Source organism: Cervus canadensis, chromosome 31 (genome assembly GCF_019320065.1).
Source record: "Cervus canadensis isolate Bull #8, Minnesota chromosome 31, ASM1932006v1, whole genome shotgun sequence".
Taxonomy (NCBI): domain Eukaryota; kingdom Metazoa; phylum Chordata; class Mammalia; order Artiodactyla; family Cervidae; genus Cervus; species Cervus canadensis.
Window position 1 is genome coordinate 5,689,217 of NC_057416.1, and position 17,827 is coordinate 5,707,043.

The 17,827-nt window shown below is 43.3% G+C and overlaps 1 protein-coding gene and 1 non-coding gene across 2 annotated transcripts in view; both read left to right on the top strand.

The window, feature by feature from the left end:
* Nucleotides 1-107, top strand: LOC122432661. Its single transcript, XR_006266925.1, has one exon. It is a non-coding gene; the product is annotated as a U6 spliceosomal RNA (small nuclear RNA).
* Nucleotides 108-2,097: 1,990 nt separating this feature from the next.
* AGPAT5 (1-acylglycerol-3-phosphate O-acyltransferase 5) overlaps nt 2,098-17,827 on the top strand; it is a 42,540-nt gene continuing 26,810 nt past the window's right edge. The window contains exons 1-2 of the mRNA XM_043454314.1: nt 2,098-2,664; nt 14,813-14,882. Coding sequence (XP_043310249.1) covers nt 2,446-2,664; nt 14,813-14,882 — 289 coding nt within the window. The 5' untranslated portion in view covers nt 2,098-2,445. The remainder of the gene's footprint in view (nt 2,665-14,812; nt 14,883-17,827) is intronic.

A 17,827-nucleotide genomic window follows, 5' to 3' on the forward strand; every position in this document is an offset into this window, starting at 1 on the left:
GCGCTCGCTTTGGCAGCACATATACTAAAATTGGAATGATACAGAAAAGATTAGCATGGCCCCTGTGCAAGGATGACAGGCAAATTCATGAAGTGTTCCATATTAAAAAAAAAAAAAAGAAAGAAAAGACCGAAAATCCTGTTGAAAATCTCTGTACCGTGGATGCTTACCTGCTGGCAATATACCTGTGCAAACACTTGTTCCTTGAGCAATTTCCATTCATCTGGCTTTGTCCCTCAGGGTGACCATTTGTCAGTCATGTTCCATGTCAACTGTGTGCAGACAGTCAAATCAGGTAGCCACTGTTCTGGACCTGATTACACTTTTCCACTGAAATGCCACTAAATGCATTTGGCTGGGCTTCCCTGGGTTCAATCAATGGGTTGGGAAGATCCCCTATTGAAGGAAATGGCAACCCACTCCAGTATTCTTGACTAGAGAATTCCATGGACAGAAGAGCCTGGTGGGCTACAGCCTTTCGGGTTGCAAAGAGTCAGACACTTTCACAGGCTTGCATTCAGAAAAAAAAAAAAGTTTTTCCTTTTTTCACTTAAAGGATTACACAGTAAACCACACGCACTGTAGTCAAAGGACGGTAGAAGAATTCAGAAGGCCTCGGAATCTGTTTTCATAACAATAAAACAGCGGCCCTGATGTCCTAGATTTTTGTGAAGGTCACAGAAGTATGTCAGTACTTTATTCCACACGTCCATGCGGACATGGCAACCCATTCCAGTACTCTTGCCTGGAGAATCCCGTGTACAGAGGAGCCCATGGGGCCGCAGTCAGACATGACTGAAGCGACTGAACCACCACCACCATGCCAGTACCTTCAAGAACTACACAAAAAATGAGGCTAAGCATAAGCTATCAGGAAGACATTAAACAGCCAGGCCTGGGAAAGTGAAGCGAGAGTGAATCTGATAAGCCTAGAAGGGAAGGGAGTTTGGGTGAGAATGGATCCATGTATATGCATGGCTGAGTCCCGCTGCTGTCCATCTGAAACTATCACAACATTGTTAATCTGCTACGTGCTGTGTTGTGCTTATCAGTCCTGTCCGAGTCTTTGGACCATGGACTGTAGTCCTCCAGGCTCCATGGGGATTCTCCAGGCAGGAATGCTGGAGTGGGTTGCCATGCCCTCCTCCAGCGGATCTTCCTAACCAGGGATCAGAGCACAGGTCTCCCCGCATTGCAGGCGGATTCTTTACCATCTGAGCCACCAGGGAAGCCCGTTCATCTGCTATACCGCAATATAAAATAAAAAGTTTAAAAACAAAATTTGGCATCCAACAATTTAAAAAAAGAATAAGAGTGAATCTGATAAGACAAACTAATGAACCTTGTTAAAAGGCTGTCCAGCTACGCGTGAACGTACAGTGATGAGAAAGAAGGGACCTGATTCGGACACACGCTAGAGGGCGAGTGAAGGGCAGGAAGCGGGGTCCTGGGACCCCGGCGGGGAGCAGAAGCAGAGCCGAGGCGAGCGAGCGGGTGGGCGCCGCCGTGAAAAGGAAGCGCGGCCTGACTGTAGAACCCAGGGCGAGAGCCCCGAGAGCCCCTGTGGCTCTTCTGTAACTACCCCAATTGTCTCCTGCTGGCCTTGACCCAGCCGGCCTGACGAATCTCTCAGCCAGGCAGCCAGGGTGTGCAGCACCTTCTAGGTGCCGAGCTTCACCTGTGCGCCCCAGGGGAAGGGGACGTCTCGGCTCGAGGACGCATCCTGGCGTCCAGGGGCCCTCGGACGTGCAAGCAGGTGGTGGGGCGTCTCCTCAAGCCCACCTGTGCCCAGAGCCCGACCACGGGGCGCACGGCCACCCGAGTCCCTCACCGGCCCGGACCAACCTCACCGCGTCCCTACAGCCAGTCACCGCGTCGCCCCCGCGTGCGCGCCCCCAGAGGGGGGCGGGGCTGGGAGACCTTTGGAGCATGCGCAGTAGCCTGAACAGGGCCGTCCACGCGGCTGGTCAGCCGTTGCGTTTCAACCGTGTACAGGGCTCAACCAATCAGGAGGCGAATTCTTGCCGCGGGCCCCCGCCCCCGGCGGGGGACTATGGCAACGGACAGCCTATCGGGAGGCGTGTTGTTGGCGCGGAGCCCCGCCCCCGGCCGGGGCAGAGGGTCATGGGGTGTGAGCGGTCCTGAGCTCCCCAGCCCTTGAGGGCCGCGGCGTCCCTTGCCTCGGGCCGCGATCAGCGCGCCCCGCCCTTCGCTCGCCAGCGCGCCCGCCCTCCGGCGGCGGCCCGGCCCATGCGGCTGGGGGCGGAGGCCCGAGCGGGCGCGGGCCGGGCGTCTCAGGTGCGGCGGGCTGCCGGGCGAGGTGAGAGGGCGGCGGCGGGGCCGGGCGCGGCCAGCTGATTGGCCGGCGAGCGAGGGCCTCGCGGCGGCGGGAGGCGGCGGGGCATCGCAGGGCCGGCGGAGTGCCGGGCGCGCGGAGACGGGAGGATGCTGCTGTCCCTGGTGCTCCACATGCACTCGGTGCGCTGCGTGCTGCCGGCCGCCGTGCTCCTGGGCACGGCGCCCACCTACATAATGGCCTGGGGCGCCTGGCGGCTGCTCTCCGCCCTGCTGCCCTCGCGCTTCTACCAGGCGGTGGACGACCGGCTCTACTGCGTCTATCAGAGCATGGTGCTCTTCTTCTTCGAGAACTACACCGGGGTGCAGGTGAGGTCCCCGCGCGCGGGCCGCCGCCTCTGTCGCTGTCGGGGGCCCGGCGGCGGGGTGGGGGGTCGCGGGCGCATCTCCCAGCCTCCGACCCTGGGAACACGTGCCGCCACCCCATCCTCGCCCGCCACGTTCACGGTCGCGCTCCGGGGTCTGGCCGGATGCGTCGGTGCGGGCACCCCGAGTCTCTAGGTATAGCTGCAGGAACGCAGTTCTAGGGCCACAAGTGGGATCAACCGCTTCCCCTCGCCGTCTCCCAGCTTCTGTAGCTGTCTGTCTCGTGCTTGGCGAAGTCGGTGCAGATGGACATTTAAGTAGGGCAGGCAGTTGACAGTTTCTGGCGCTTGGTCTGAGAGGAGATGGTCATGCTGGAACTCGAAAGTGCGCTCTTAGAAATCGGAGACCTTCTCTGCAGACAGATTGGTGTTACTCTTTGGACAGGCAGTGCAACTTTGTGTTTCGCGTTCTTTTGCAGGATGATTGAAAGCTGAGCATGAAAAGTAATACATTTGTTACTGTAGAAGCCTTACCGGAGATAACATTCTTGCCAACTTTGACTAGGCTTAAGTGTGTGGCTAATCTTTTTTGTCTTTCTGTTCCTTTCCTTCTCTGTAGAGAATGGATTATTTGTAGATTAAATTTGTAAAACAAACAAAAGTAGAACACCCTTTTTATTTAATTTTTTGAAGTCTTACACAAAAATAGCAACTGTGGGAAAAAATTGTTAATTTTCCTTTTGTTCTCCAATTTGGGGGGGGGGGGAGGGGAATGAAATGGAGCTTAATTCTTGGTTTTCCTTATACCCGGCCCTCTTCTTTTCTTGTTGCGGATGGATTGGAGTGAGTGGGAAGGCATTATTTTGTCTTTTCTACTACCCCCTAGTGCTGTTGCTTATACCCTCTTGTCCACCAGCTACTATTTTGAATTTGCAGTTGCCTTGTTAATGCCTGATGACTCTGAACTTGCCCCAGTTGGAGGTTTGGGGGGTGGGAACTAGAAGCCAGGGCCTCTGTTTAAATCAGTATTTGTGTTTCCTAGGAAAGAAAGACTGCTTTTCCGGATAATGGTTTGCTGATCTTTGACTTTTACAATGGGCTTCATTTAAATTTTCACTAATTCAGAACAGTCATTTCCCCACTGTGTTCTTACTTCACCACAGTTGTCTAAACATATGGTTTTGTCATGATACATATTTAATTTTACATCATATGTTAGTAGGTGCAGGCTGGGAAACAGACTCAAAACAATATAACACAGTCATTTACCTCTTTGAAAAATAATTCTACCTACAGTGTTCTTTTGTTTTTTGTTTTTTAATTTTGGTTAAAAGCGTGTAACATGTCCCATGCAATACGACATATATGGCTGAAGTAATTTGTATAATAAGTTTCTTATTTTAAAAATGGGTCTGAACTTTCCGGTGTTTCTGAAGTTGTATATCTCACATCTTGTTCAGTATAGACCTCAGCATGTGGTTTTTTAAGAGTTTAGTCTGTTGATCAGTTCTGTTCAATTCAAGGATTCCTAACAGACTTCATCAAGGACCCACGCATGCTAAATAAAATTTTGAATTATGCTTGAGACCATCGGACATCCTTTTATAAATACATAAAGAACCAGTATCTGGTGATAATCTTCTAAATGTCAGGATTCATTTTTCTTGTGTATTTAAAAAAATGTTGCACTTTCTCCTCCTTCTACTGGAACAGATGAAAAACTGAACTTTGATATTTGCAGACCGAAATAAATAGTGATAGGCAACATGCCTCCTCATTAAAACCTAAGTGTTTTAGTTACCATTTTCTTCCTGCTTAAATCAGTTAGTAACAACTGTTTTACTTTAAAATAGATTTTACACTAATGACTGCTAATCCCTACCTCCCTAAATGCTAACATGATACATTGTAACAGTCAAATATGAAATTTGATATGAAATAAATTTAGTTTTTCAATTGACATGTTTCAAATATAAAATAGTTCAAATAACACTAGGAGTAAGACAGAATTAAGTCTAAGATTTTGATGTTTATATAATGTGTCCAATTAGAATACTCTAATAATTTATACATTTACTTGAAAGGTTGTTTCAAGTTCCTCAGAAACCCTCAAGGCCTTCATATCTGGAGGCCGTTTATAAGTAGTTATTTTGGTGGCACCGTGTCCTCAAAAGTAGTGCTAAACTCTTAATGAGATAAATTTGTATTCTGTATCCTGTAAAAAGCAGGTTTCCCAGGTGGCGCAGTGCTCAAGAGTCCTCCTGCCAATGCAGGAGATGCAAGAGACACGGGTTCCATCCCTGGGTCAGGAAGATCTCCTGGAGAAAGGAAATGGCAACCTACTCCAGTATTCTTGCCTGAAATATCCCATGGACAGAGGAGCCTGGCAGGCTACAGTCCATGAAGTCTCAAAGAGTGAGACAGGACTGAGCATGCAGCTTGTAAAAGCAGCTTAGTTATTAGAATGAAACGTGTGTTTAGAATCAGAGAAGGGACCTCACAAGTCCAAGCTCTTTATCACGTTTGGATTCTTTTTGCATTTCTGCTAAAATGTTGCCCAGATTCTTCTCAAGTATCAGTGGTCCTATGTAGAATATAAATTTTTCCTTGTCTCCTTTTATTTTCTCTTTTCTCTACATATTTATCATCCTCGTGAAGACTTTTAAAGACCTTAGACTACTACCTTCAGTTTAGCTAGGAGGCACAGACCCGGAAGATGCTTAAGTAGAATGACACAGCCTTTGAAAGAGGAAATTAAACATTTCTCAATCAAATATGATTCCAATCTAACACAGTTTAAGTCCGGCCAGGGAACAGACTTATAAGAAAATCTTAGAGAAGTGTAATTAGAACCTTGTTTTTATACTGTCTAGAAATACCAATCCTGGACTATAAGCAACACAGTTATTTTGGGTTGCATCCATATAAAAATTTTTTAATTACCTTATTTTTCTAAGTTACAGGTGCAATAAAATATTCAAACACTGCGTAAAGATTTTGAGACAGTTAAAGTTCCCTTATCTACACTCCCTCCTCCAGCCTGCAACAGTTTGGTGTGTAACTTTGGATTTCTACCAGGAGCTTTTAAATAAATGTATGAATTGTGGAGAGACTCCTCCATTTTAAATTAACTTCTTGGATGGGTTTTATAGTAGCACTAAATATACTCTAACCTTTGGGGACACCTCTGTGCCATTATGATGGAAAACAAAAGAAAAGAGGACTCTCTGTATATACAGTTTACTCTCCCTCTTTCCTAAATTGGTCTAGTTTTATAGACTTTATAGAGTCTTTTATAGAGTCTTTGTGACTCTGCTAGATTATTCAAGAAGGCTGTATCAATTGTTAGGAACCACTCTGAGCTTTTATACTTCAAGCAGGAGTAACATGCTGTGTTTTATTCCGTTGATAACTGAGTAAAAATGAAGACTCCTACACATGGCCTTCAAGGCTGTCACAGTGCCGCCCTGGCCAGCTTTTCTGTTCGCTGATTTCACTTTTGCGCAACTGCTGCTTCCTTCCCAGCACCCGCTCCCCCATTCACCGTGCCTTCTCAAGAATCCGCCTTTGCGCTGCTCTTCTCAGTATGCTTTCTTCCAGCTCAGGCACTTTTCCTCTTCGATTGTCACGATCTCACCCCATCTCAATGTCAGGATCACTTACGTGTAACATTAACCTGTAATATTAACATAGCAGGGGCATATTGTAATGTATATACATATAGTCCCCTTTCCATGACTGTAGCTCCTTGGAGGTGGCAAGAGCGACTTGACTTGATGGTTCCCTTTCAGCAAAAGGGCAGAGCACTCTGCAAGGGACGCCGATCTGTGTTTCTTTGGAAATGCGGGCACATCTCACTTTAATGCATGGGGGCTCTTGAATGGCCCTAATAGTTGACCAAAGACTGAGAATAAGGTCAGAGACCTTATAAAAGGAGTTCTGAAACAGCTAGCAATATAGAGACTTTTGTATACTTACAAAATATAAATACAAAAGTATCGATACAAAAGTATCGATACTTTTGTATACTTGTCAATAAAAACCTGCACTTCTTTGCAATTTTTAAAAATAACCAGTTCTGTCAGGTTTATTTTGTTTACTATGCTTCTTTCCATGAATTAGCAATGAAAACCCCAAATAAATAAGTGTTGCCTGGAGATTTAGAGGGCTATATGTGTGTGTAAGTGTATGTGATAGAAGCAGAGAGAAATGATGGGGGTGATACCTGGAAACAGGGTGATATTAAGTGCTAACCACATGTGAGGCACCGTTTCCATTGATAAAATAGCCTCTGCTCCCAGCATACAATTTAGCAGTTAGAAAGAAGTCAGTTTTTTTTAAATAATGAATGTATAATGGGATGTTACAAAATGACAAAATGAGCAAAGAGTGGAGGAAACACTGGAGTATAACTGAATACAAGTGGTTACTTCACTGGGGGAAGGTGATTCTTCTGTGTTAGATGCTATGTGATGAAGCCAATTCCTCATGTGTTTACATGTTGCTTTGCTCCCATTCTTAATTTGTGTTTTTGTAGGAAAACATTTTATGTCAGTTTTTAAATTTTTACTCAAGGCTTTCTTACCTCCTTGTGGTTAATGTTCAAAGTGAAAAAAAATTGCATAAGCTTCTAATACACAGGACTCCTTCTCATTTGACAATTTTTATTTGGAATTTTTACAGGTAACTTGTTATATTCAAGAGATTTTTGGATGTTGCGTGAGAAACCTGGTGTAATTCCTAGTTCTTTGCCATTCTCTGTTAACTTGAGTAAACCAATTTTTCAACTCAGTATTCTCATTCTTAAGTGGAATTCTGATTTTCCTGTTATTTTGAACACTGAGATAATATGTGAAGCTGCTTAGCTCAATGACAGATCCATCACAGATACTCAGGAAAAACACTATCTGTAAATGAAGGCAGTATCAAGCGATACCTGTGATGAATATATTGTATAAAGAGAGCTTTGTGATTTGTAAGGTTCCACTTAAATGTTGCATAATAATTATTTTTATACTGATTATTAGATAAATGACTATGTTTATATTTTAACCTTGTTTCAGAAGGGCATCATACTTTTCCTGTTCAGGGAAATGTTTCAAACTGGGCAGAAAAAGACCATCGTTTCATGTGTATTACAGTAGAAATCTTGTGTGTGATCTTGAAATAATGTATTTCATTGACATAGAAATACATTTAAAAATTCACTTTAAATAATTATAAATAATCACAGTGTGAATTACATATGTGAACTTATTTATGCTGAAATTATAGCTGCATTTCTACATAATCAGACCTTTTTTTTTTAAAGGAAGATAAACTAGATATCTGTTTCTCTTATCCATTCATCATTTAACACAGTTTTGAGTGAACAATTTCACCTTATTGGATAATAATAATAACAACATGAGCTTCCCCTGTGGTTCAGATGGTAAAGAATCTGCCTGCAATGCAGGAGACCCAGGTTTGATCCCTGGGTCTGGAAGATCCCCTGGAGAAGGGAATGGCAACCCACTCCATGGACAGAGGAGCCTGGTGAGCTGCAGTGCATGGGGTCTCAAAGAGTCAGACATGACTGAGCGACTAACATTACTACTCATAGCAGCAGTTACCGTTTTGGGGGAAGCGTTACTAGGAATAACGTGGAGTAGTTTACATGGTCTCGGTTATTTCACCAGGACCTGTGGGGAGTAGTTACTATTATTACATTAATTTTACAGGTTACAAAAAACAAAAAAAGGCAAGGAGAGGTTAGGTACTTGTGCTGAAGTTCATAAAGTTGGTAAGGTGATGGACTAGGATTCAAATCCCCGTCTTCATTCGTGTGAATTGAACATTTCTGCTTGTGTCTTAATAATGATTATATTGCAGCATAGAGGAGGCAAAATGTTCTGTAGCTGGGCCCACAAATTAAATTGACAGACGTCACAATAGAAGAAAAGGCATACAAATTCCATTGATGTAAGTATTTAAAAAATATTTTAGTATTTTACATGTTAAATAAGCGTGTTTTTATTGGAGCATCACAGAAAAGAAGTGAAAACCATAAGAGGTGGTTAGACTCAGCCCAGGGATGTATATGTGTTAGTCGCTGAGTCCTGTCTGACTCTTTGTGACCCTGTGGACTATAGCCTGCAGGCTTCTCTGTCCATGGAATTCTTCAGCCCAGGGGTGTGTATATCATTTTATTAATAACAAAGGACAATAGACTGTGGAGACACAACTAGATAGAGGAGAGGTGTGTTGGGTTCTTAAAGCTGGTAAATGATGGGATGGTCCCTGGGAAACACGATAAGGGTGTTTAGATGAGTGGAGTTTAGTGTCACCTTTACAAAGGGAAGCTTAGGGGGAGAACAGCGAGCTGTGTGTGCTGTTTCTCAGTTGCCTTCAGCTCAAAATAATCCTCTTGTCAAAGTGGCATATTTTGGGGTGGATATTCTGAGCCCTTTCTACAGCATCATGTATATTGAAGGACAGTGAAGGAAGTTTTTTTTTTTTTTTTTTTTTAAATTTGTATTTCAGTTTGCATGCTGAAAGAAAATAGATATTACTGAGATCAGTTCAGTCACTCAGTCCAACTCTTTGCAACCCTATGGACTGCAGCATGCCAGGCCTCCCTGTCCATCACCACCTCCTGAAGTTTGCTCAAACTCATGTCCATTGAGTCGGTGATGCCATCCAACCATCTCATCCTCTGTTGCCCTCTTCTTCTCTGCCTTCAATCTTTCCCAGCATCAGGGTCTTTTCCAGTGAATCAGTTCTTCCCATCAGGTGGCCAACGTATTGGAGCTTCAGCTTCAGCGTCAGTCCTTCCAATGAACAGTTAGGACTGATTTCCTTTAGGATGGACTGGTTGGATCTCCTTGCAGTCCAAGAGACTCTCAAGAGTCTTCTCCAACACCACAGTTCAAAAGCATCAATTCTTCAGTGCTCAGCTTTCTTTATAGTCCAACTGTCACATCCATACATGACTACTTTTCCATAGCTTTGACTATATGGACCTTTGTCAGCAAGTAGTGTCTCTGCTTTTTAATATTGAGATAAATGAAGAATTTTGTTTGTTTTTTGAAGAGAAAGTATACTGTGTTTTATGTCCCCAAGACATTGTTGGGTGGATATTCCACTGTGTGAGAAACATGATTACTTTAGATTCCATTCTGCCATCCCTTTTCAGGGTACAAATGAGGGAGTCTCCAAGTAGTTTACAAATCATGGGAACAAACCAAAAGAAAGGTAAAGGTGAGATCCAGGTGAGAGGACAGTGTTGCCTAAACCCAGGTCAGCTGAAAGCTTTCTTTGTGCAACCTAAACGAGCTTGTTTGACTGGAGCAGAGCTGTAACTAGTGTGTTTCAGTCACAGTGAAGGTAATCGAAGAGCATTTTCATTGTTAAGTTAATAAAATTAAAAGAGAACATTGTTATTTTTCTTTAGAGGGATTTTACATGAGTTTTTAAAATATTGATGAACCCCAAAATGAACAATTGTGATGAACCTAAAATTACTCAGAAACTTAGGAAGAACCAAAAAAGCCATGTTTTTCATGTGCCTTGTTTGAAGGAACAAATTACCTGCCAGTGAAGTGATTGTGATTTGAAATACATGTACCAGAAGACTCACAGCATGATGCCTTAAATAAGTCACTGGTGCATTTAAAGTATTTGTTTCTACCCCAACCCTTTACTGCTGAAAGTGAGGCGTAGCTTTATCCACTTGTGAGAAATACAGATGCAGCCTGTTGATTCAGTGAACATCTGTTGAAAAGCACCTGGGTGCTGGGCTCTGGGCAGAACGGGGATGAGGTCCCTGCCCCTGAGGAGCTTGTGGGTCTCAAGGGGAATGTGATGTGAACTAGAGATAGGGGTACACAGGGAGACAGGGTTTACTGTGATGCAAAAGGGGAAGTGATGAATCTTGGGGTCCAGCTTATTAGGAGGCAGGAGGGCTTCCGTGAGGAGGTGAATAAATGTGAAAAAGCTGATCTAAGATGACTGCAATGAGAGAGTGCAGGTGGCTTTTAATTAATCATAGAGTCATTTAACAATGTAAATGTATGGGTATTTTGTAAGTGCTGTGACCCCATGGGCTACAGAATGCCAAGCTTCCCTGTCCTTCACTATCTCCCAGAGTTTGCTCAAATTCATGTTCATTGAGTTGGTGATGCTGTCTTTCCATCTCATCCTCTGCTGCCCTCTTTCCTCTCCTCTCGCCTTCAATCTTTCCCAGCATCAGGGTGTTTTCAAGTGTCAGCTCCCATCACTTTAGGTGGCCAAAGTATTGGAGCTTCACCATCAGTCCTTATAATGAATATTCAATGTTGATTTCCTTTAGAATTGACTGGTTTGATCTCCTCGTAGTCAAAGGGACTCTCAAGAGTCTTTTGTACATATGCCCATATGTTTGGTACATAAACATTACAATCATGTATTTCTTTCTTTGGCTAATCAATATTTACTTGAAGTACTTAGTAATCAAGGGCTGCATCTATTGCAGTAAGGTTTGCAGTTCATCATTTCACTTACTTTGCTTTTAGAGCTTTTACATTTTCAAATATTAAGGGCAGTTCTTTGTAACTTTCATTTCTGTTGAATTCCAAACAAATTATAGTGACAAATTAAAAAAAAACCTTAAAGGCATTGAATACAAATACCTGCTTTGAGATCCTAATTCATGTCAGAGGCTTACCATCTTCTTTTTTTTTTTTTCCTTTTCTGTCCTAGCTTTATTTTTTTTTTTGACACTTTTCTTATTATTATTATTTTTTTTGTCATACATTGATATGAATCAGCCATAGATTTACACGTATTCCCCATCCTGATCCCCCCTCCCTACCATCTTCTTTTGCATCTCAATTGGAAATAGCTTTTATTTCAGTGAGATGCATATTGAAGAATAATCTTTAAAAGTATGAACTATGCATTTATTTTCCCTTTAGTGGCTATGAATTAAGATTTTGTTTCTTTCACATTTTGCTGACCTGTTTTGCCCTCCAGAATTTGTTACTTGTCTTACTTTTCTAGATACCACTGAAGATCTGTTTTTAAACACTGGGCCTGTTGAACTTTGTTATTGAGATAATCAAACTACATTTTGAAAATGTCAGTTGTTTGGAAGCTATTTAAGGATGGGGGAAATTAGTGAGCCTCAGGGAAAGCAGAGGTGGCTTTCCTGCAAAGCTTTTTGGTTCATGGTTGTGTCTGTAAACAAAAGTAGGAACCTGATGTTTTAAGGCCAATGTGGCATATAGTATGTGGACTCAGCCCAAGTAGTGATGGTGTGGGATCTTCTTAAGTGGTGCTGTTGACTCATCACGGGTCACCGATCAAGGCAGCGTGGTGGTTCTGTGCTAGGCCTGCTGACGTGTGAGGCTGTGGCGCTGGACCAGGTGATGGCCAAATGCCGGTCTGCTGCCGGTGCGTGTATTGACCGGTTTCACTGCTGGAGACTGTTTGTCATGAGATTAGATGACTGTGTTACATTTGTGGTTTTCTTTTCACCTCACCATGCTTGTTTTCTTTTAAAGTGGAATATATTTAGTTGTATAGGAAATAAAGTTTGCAGTGCTATGTTTTCTGTATGATTGATAACTATCATCCTGTGAATACCCATTATTTAAATTTTTTTTTTTTTTAAACAGATCTGGGGAAACTGATTAAGAGGGTATTACATGAGTGAGGTGATAGTTTGAACGAAGTTGGTTGAAGGGTATTACACAAGTGAGGTGATAGTTTGGACCAGGTTGGTTGCAGGGAAGAAGAGAAAGCATTAGTAAATGATGTAAGTAAAAGTGAAATTGCTCAGCTGTGTCTGACTCTTTGTGACCCCATGAACTGTAGCCTAGAGGCTCCTCCATCCATGGAATTTTCCAGGCAACAGTACTGGAGTGGGTTGCCATTTCCTTCTCCAGCCATTATTTAAATTTTTAAGTTTGTTTTTGACACATAAAAATTCTACCTATTCATGTTATTCATTGTGATGTTTTGGCATAGGTATGCGTTATGAAATGACTGCCACAATCAAACTAAGAAAAAAATCCTTTTAATAACTTGTTTGTCAGCTGCCTTCAAAGGCTGTGGTCTCTTAATGAAGTGAAAGGGAAGGAGCGTCGCCTGGGTGGCTTGAGTACTGCCTTCGGCCTGAGGGCAGGCAGGTCTCCAAAGAGTGGTTTTCCGATTGAATCAATTAAACCACAGCTTGTCGTTGTGAGTATCCTGTCCAAGGAAGTCAAGCCAGAAGTTCTCGGTCGCAGTGCTTTGAACCCAGTGAGTCCTACCTAGAGTTCCCAAAGCAACTCTGGCTCATTGCTGAGAGGGTAGATCGCTCACAAACTAAGACTCCACTTTTTAACCTTGCATGGATCAAGTCACTGATTTTGGTTTTTTGTTTTGGTCTTGATAGACTTTATTAATAAAAAATTATTGAGCAAGTAGCTCGGTGCTCTGTGATGACCTAGAGGGGTCGGATGGTGGGGGTGGGGGGAGTGAGGCTCAAGAGGGGATGTTTATATTAAAAAATTACTGAGCAAATATTTAAACACATACTACCCACGTAGACTGAAGGCAGGAGAAGAAGGGGACGACAGAGGATGAGCTGCTTGGATGGCATCACCGACTCAATGGACATGAGTTTGAGTGAACTCTGGGAGTTGGTGATGGACAGGGAGGCCTGGCGTGCTGCAGTCCATGGGGTTGGAGAGAGTCGGACACGACTGAGGGACTGAACTGACTGACTGACTGACCCACATAGCACTGTATGGTTTTCTGAGGAAGATAATAGAGATCTCATTCTGAGTCCCTGGTCTCCAGAACTCTGTCATCTAGTTACATGTATCTACAGAGATAACAGAGTCCTTTTGTTTGTTCTGTTGTTAAGATATTAATGAGTAGTGTTGCATTCAAAAGACAATCTCTGTGCCTATCTAAAAAGATAGTTGTTGTTCAATTGTTGTTGTAAGTCATGTCTTTGTGACTCCATGGACTGCAGCACACCAGGCTCTCTGTCCTCCGAATTCTCCTGGAGTTTGCTCCAATTCATTTGTCCACTGGGTGGCTGATGCTATCTAACCATCTCATCCTCTGCCACCCCCTTCTCCTTTTGACTTCAGTTTTCCCTAGCATCAGGAAAAAGATAGATCTGTAGCTAATTCATATTCTTGAATAATCCATGATGACAAGATATGGAAACAAATGCCCTGAATAAAAAAATTACACTGTTAGGAGACATTTCCTTTGAAGCCTTTAAAAATATACTCCCAATTTCTTTAAATGATTTACTGTGAAGTATTTCAGACATGCAGAACTACAGAAAGACTCCTGTAAGGAGCCCCTGCGCACCCACCACCCACTTAAAGACATAAAGCATGGAAGCTGGAGTTGAAGCCTGCTTGTACCCCCTCCCCCTCTTGCAGCCCCCCTTCCTAGGGATCACTTGAAGTCCATCTAGGGAGTTCTGTATGGAGTCATAATAGAGTCCTAATCAGGATCCAAGTTCCCCCATTACTTCCCGGATAAAGTTTTCGTCTTTAGCTTGGCTTTCAGAGGACACTGCGTTCTGGCTGAGCTCTCCCTCCGGTCCGCTCGCGCCAGCTCCCTGACTGTATGCAGCCCGGCTGTGACGAGACCCTGCCAGGCACACCCATGCTGGCCCCAGACGCTGCCACTCCATCCCTTCATTCCCCTCTTCATGGTCATCGCTTCATCATCTCCCATACTGTTGTCACACCTAACAAATGCTACTGCAGCTCTGCCGTTGACAGGTCTTTAAAATAGACTGTGTTTTCATAATATTTGCATTATGTCTCATCACAGTTGCTGTGTGCACGCCTGTGTCTCCCCCTGTAGGCTCTTTGAAGGACGATGTACCTTATGAACAGGGCTTCAGATATTGTGAGAAATCAGTAAAAATTCTGGAGGATGACTGATCATTGTTTCTCTTAACGACCATTAACCTGCCCTGTGCTCAGCTTCTTTCTAGTCATATGCTGTTGTTGATGGTCTCGAAGGCTCCTAAGAGAAGTCGAATAGTTGTTAATCGTGGATGACTTATTCATGACATCATGTTTTTGTCAGTGTCTTGACATTGTCATATTTTGTATGTGACTGTAGTTCATGTTTTAAAATATCAACATAATGTTTCTCTTTATTTTATCTTTTAGATATTGCTATATGGAGATTTGCCAAAAAATAAAGAAAATGTAATATATTTAGCAAATCATCAAAGCACAGGTTTGTATTTCATTTTCATGAAACTTGGGTCTTTCCACACACAGTAGAGAAGTAATTCAAAGTAATGTTCTGATATATTTAAATGGATTTTTTTGTTGTTGTTGAAACTTGAATTTTCAATGCAGATATTATATGTGATCTTGTATTTTTGTGATTTTACTGTTTTGGAAAAATAAGACTGTGAAAGCTATGAGTTTTCCTTGTCCCTCTGCTGGGTGTATATAAGCTATTTTCTTTCCTTTTTTCTCTTTCTTTGACTATCGCTTTAAAGACTCATGTATTCTTCCTTTTTAAGTTTTGTTTTTGGCAGTGAAATTTGTGGATCATACTATATGAACATTTTAGATTTTTTTATTGTTAGGCTACAGAAAGGTTGTACCAATTTGTATTTGTTACTAAACACAGTGTTATTTTCTGATGTCTGCACTTCCTTTTGCTTCTTCAAATGTTTTGGTTTAATTACAGCTCCCTTTTCTATCAAGAATCACCGAAGACTCTGGTCTCCAGGATAGCAGTGTGTACTTTAAATTAGGTCAAGGTGCTTTAAAGAAAAAATTAAAAAGCTTTTTATATTGAAATAATTGTAGATTCACAAGGATTTGCAAAAATAGTACATAGTCTCCCATGACTCTATCACCAAGTTTCTCCCAAAGGTGGCATCTTATATAACTATGCTACAGTATCCAAACTAAGAAATTCAGGTACTTTTTAGTTCTCCAAATACTTCAATCAAAAAGACATCTGACTTCATTATTTTTTCAAAGCTGTAACTGCTCTTGATGCACACTTCCTAAATTCCATTTTTATTACTTTTAAAAATGTAGCAAAAAAAATGTAGTAAGCAAAAGTTCAAGACTAAAAACAGACTAATGAATGGTAACCCCTCACTGGGAAATCACTGATGCCTGTGGCTGTCCTTTATCTTCTCCTGTCAGCTGTGTGTCTTCAGTTACTGTTACCACTACCTGTACCTTCGGAACAGTTATGAAGGAGAAATGCCTCTTTCTCAACTTAGCTTATTAGTAGTTACACTCAGTTTTCTAGGTCAAGAGTTGATGTTACAAAGAGTGAATAGGAATTTGATGTATTTGTATTTGTATTTCCCTGTATCACCGACTCAATGGACATGAGTTTGAGTAAACTCCGGGAGTTGGTGATGGACGGGGGGCCTGGTGTGCTGCAATTCATGGGGTCGCAAAGAGTCGGACACGACTGAGTGACTGAACTGAACTGAACTGAATCTTGTTACTCTAACTGCTAAGACTGTTTGACTTAATTACATTTGACTTTAGGATATGGTCAGAGTCTGTTTCTAACTCTGGTCCATAAAGCAGCCTGACCTCCTCCTTTATTTTCACGCTTTCTCCAGTCTTATCGAGCTTTTTATTAGTGACACAGTCTTGCTATTCTGGTCCTGCTAGCGATGGCCAATCTTTACCAAGTTTCCAAGAGCCAGATAAAAAGGATTTCTGGTTCTAGGGCAGGGAGTGGTTCATTTATCCCATTTTTCTTTATATGGAGCCCCTGGTTAATTTCACTTTGAGCTAGCTTTCTATTTAAAAGGTCTCTCTTAAAATTCCTTGGTTAGGTTCCCTGCCAACTTGCCTTTTTGCAGGTTTCAATGGAAAGAGTGTTCTAGGGACAGAGCCGTGGGCCCAGGACAAACCTGTAGAGTAAGGACTCTGAACATTTCCCGAGGCCACTGCTCTCCTGGGTGTGCTCGCTGTGTGCTGGCCTTTATATCCCTTACTCCCGAGTGTGGACTTTGGGGAAAACATTTGGAGGAATACAGATTTTTCAAAACTCTTCCATGTTTGGGACTGCAAGGGTAGAACGGGAAGTGTGAGGTCCACAGTCAGCCCCGGCTGATGGGAGAAAGCTGCACATCGCCTCGAGAATCCGGCCATCCACACCCTTACCTGACCTGGGTGCCGGCCCCACGCCAGGCAGCCATTAGGAGCGGGGAGGGTTGCTTTTTGAGTCCTTTAAAAAATCCAGGGAATCCCCCGACAGTCCCATGGTTAGGACGCTGTGCTTTCACAGCGAGAGCCGGGGTTCAAGCCTTGGTTGGAGAGCTAAGATCCTATAAGCTGGTGGCATGACCATAAATAAAAAACCCGTAGCTTAGAAACATAACTAGACAGAGATTTTAAATTACTTTAGAATTGCAGGCTTCAGTTAGAATATGGGCACATAAAATTCTGCCTGCATTCTGAGGTCCTGCAGGCCCCTCGTTTACCCAGGGACATGGGCCCTGGCCTGTTTGGGTGCCCTTTATGAAACCCTTTTGAGACCCTGAAAACCACCATCGAATAAACTGAAAGTGTCAGTGGCAGAAAGAACATTTCAAAGACTGCTGTTGAGTTTAGACTTCCCAGCTCATGCTCTCCAAGGCCTGCCAGACGCAAGAGGCTTTTCTTGGCCCGGCTGGCTGCAGAGCTGGCATCTGAATTTGTCCCTCTGCTCCCTTGTCTTCACTTGCGGTGAGCCCTTGCCGTCTCTGCATTCTCGGTCTCTGTTGACTGACTTTTCTCTAGAGTCAGCAGGACTGCGGTGGCCACTGTTCCTTTCCCCCCGCCCTCCTTAACTCTCTGCTTTGAACACTCTGGACCTTTTTAATCTCATGGAACGTTCCCTTTCCTTGGTCTGGGTGACATTTTCCTTAACTAACAGCGTGAATGGTGGCCTTTCATTAAAAGGCCCGGGCTGTGGAGTCAGACCCCAGTTGGTATGCCGTTGTACAGCGTGCTGTGTGTCTGTGGGCCGATGACCTAGCCTCTCTGAGCCTTGTTGGTCAGCTGTGGGTCATGTCTACTGGACAGGGCTTGTAGGCAGTTTCCGTAACCTGGCTCTAACCTCACAGAGAGCCTGGCTCAAGGGCAGCCAACAGTAGGAGTGATGGTGTTGATGACAGCTAATCTCCAGGTCACGTTGCATCCATGATA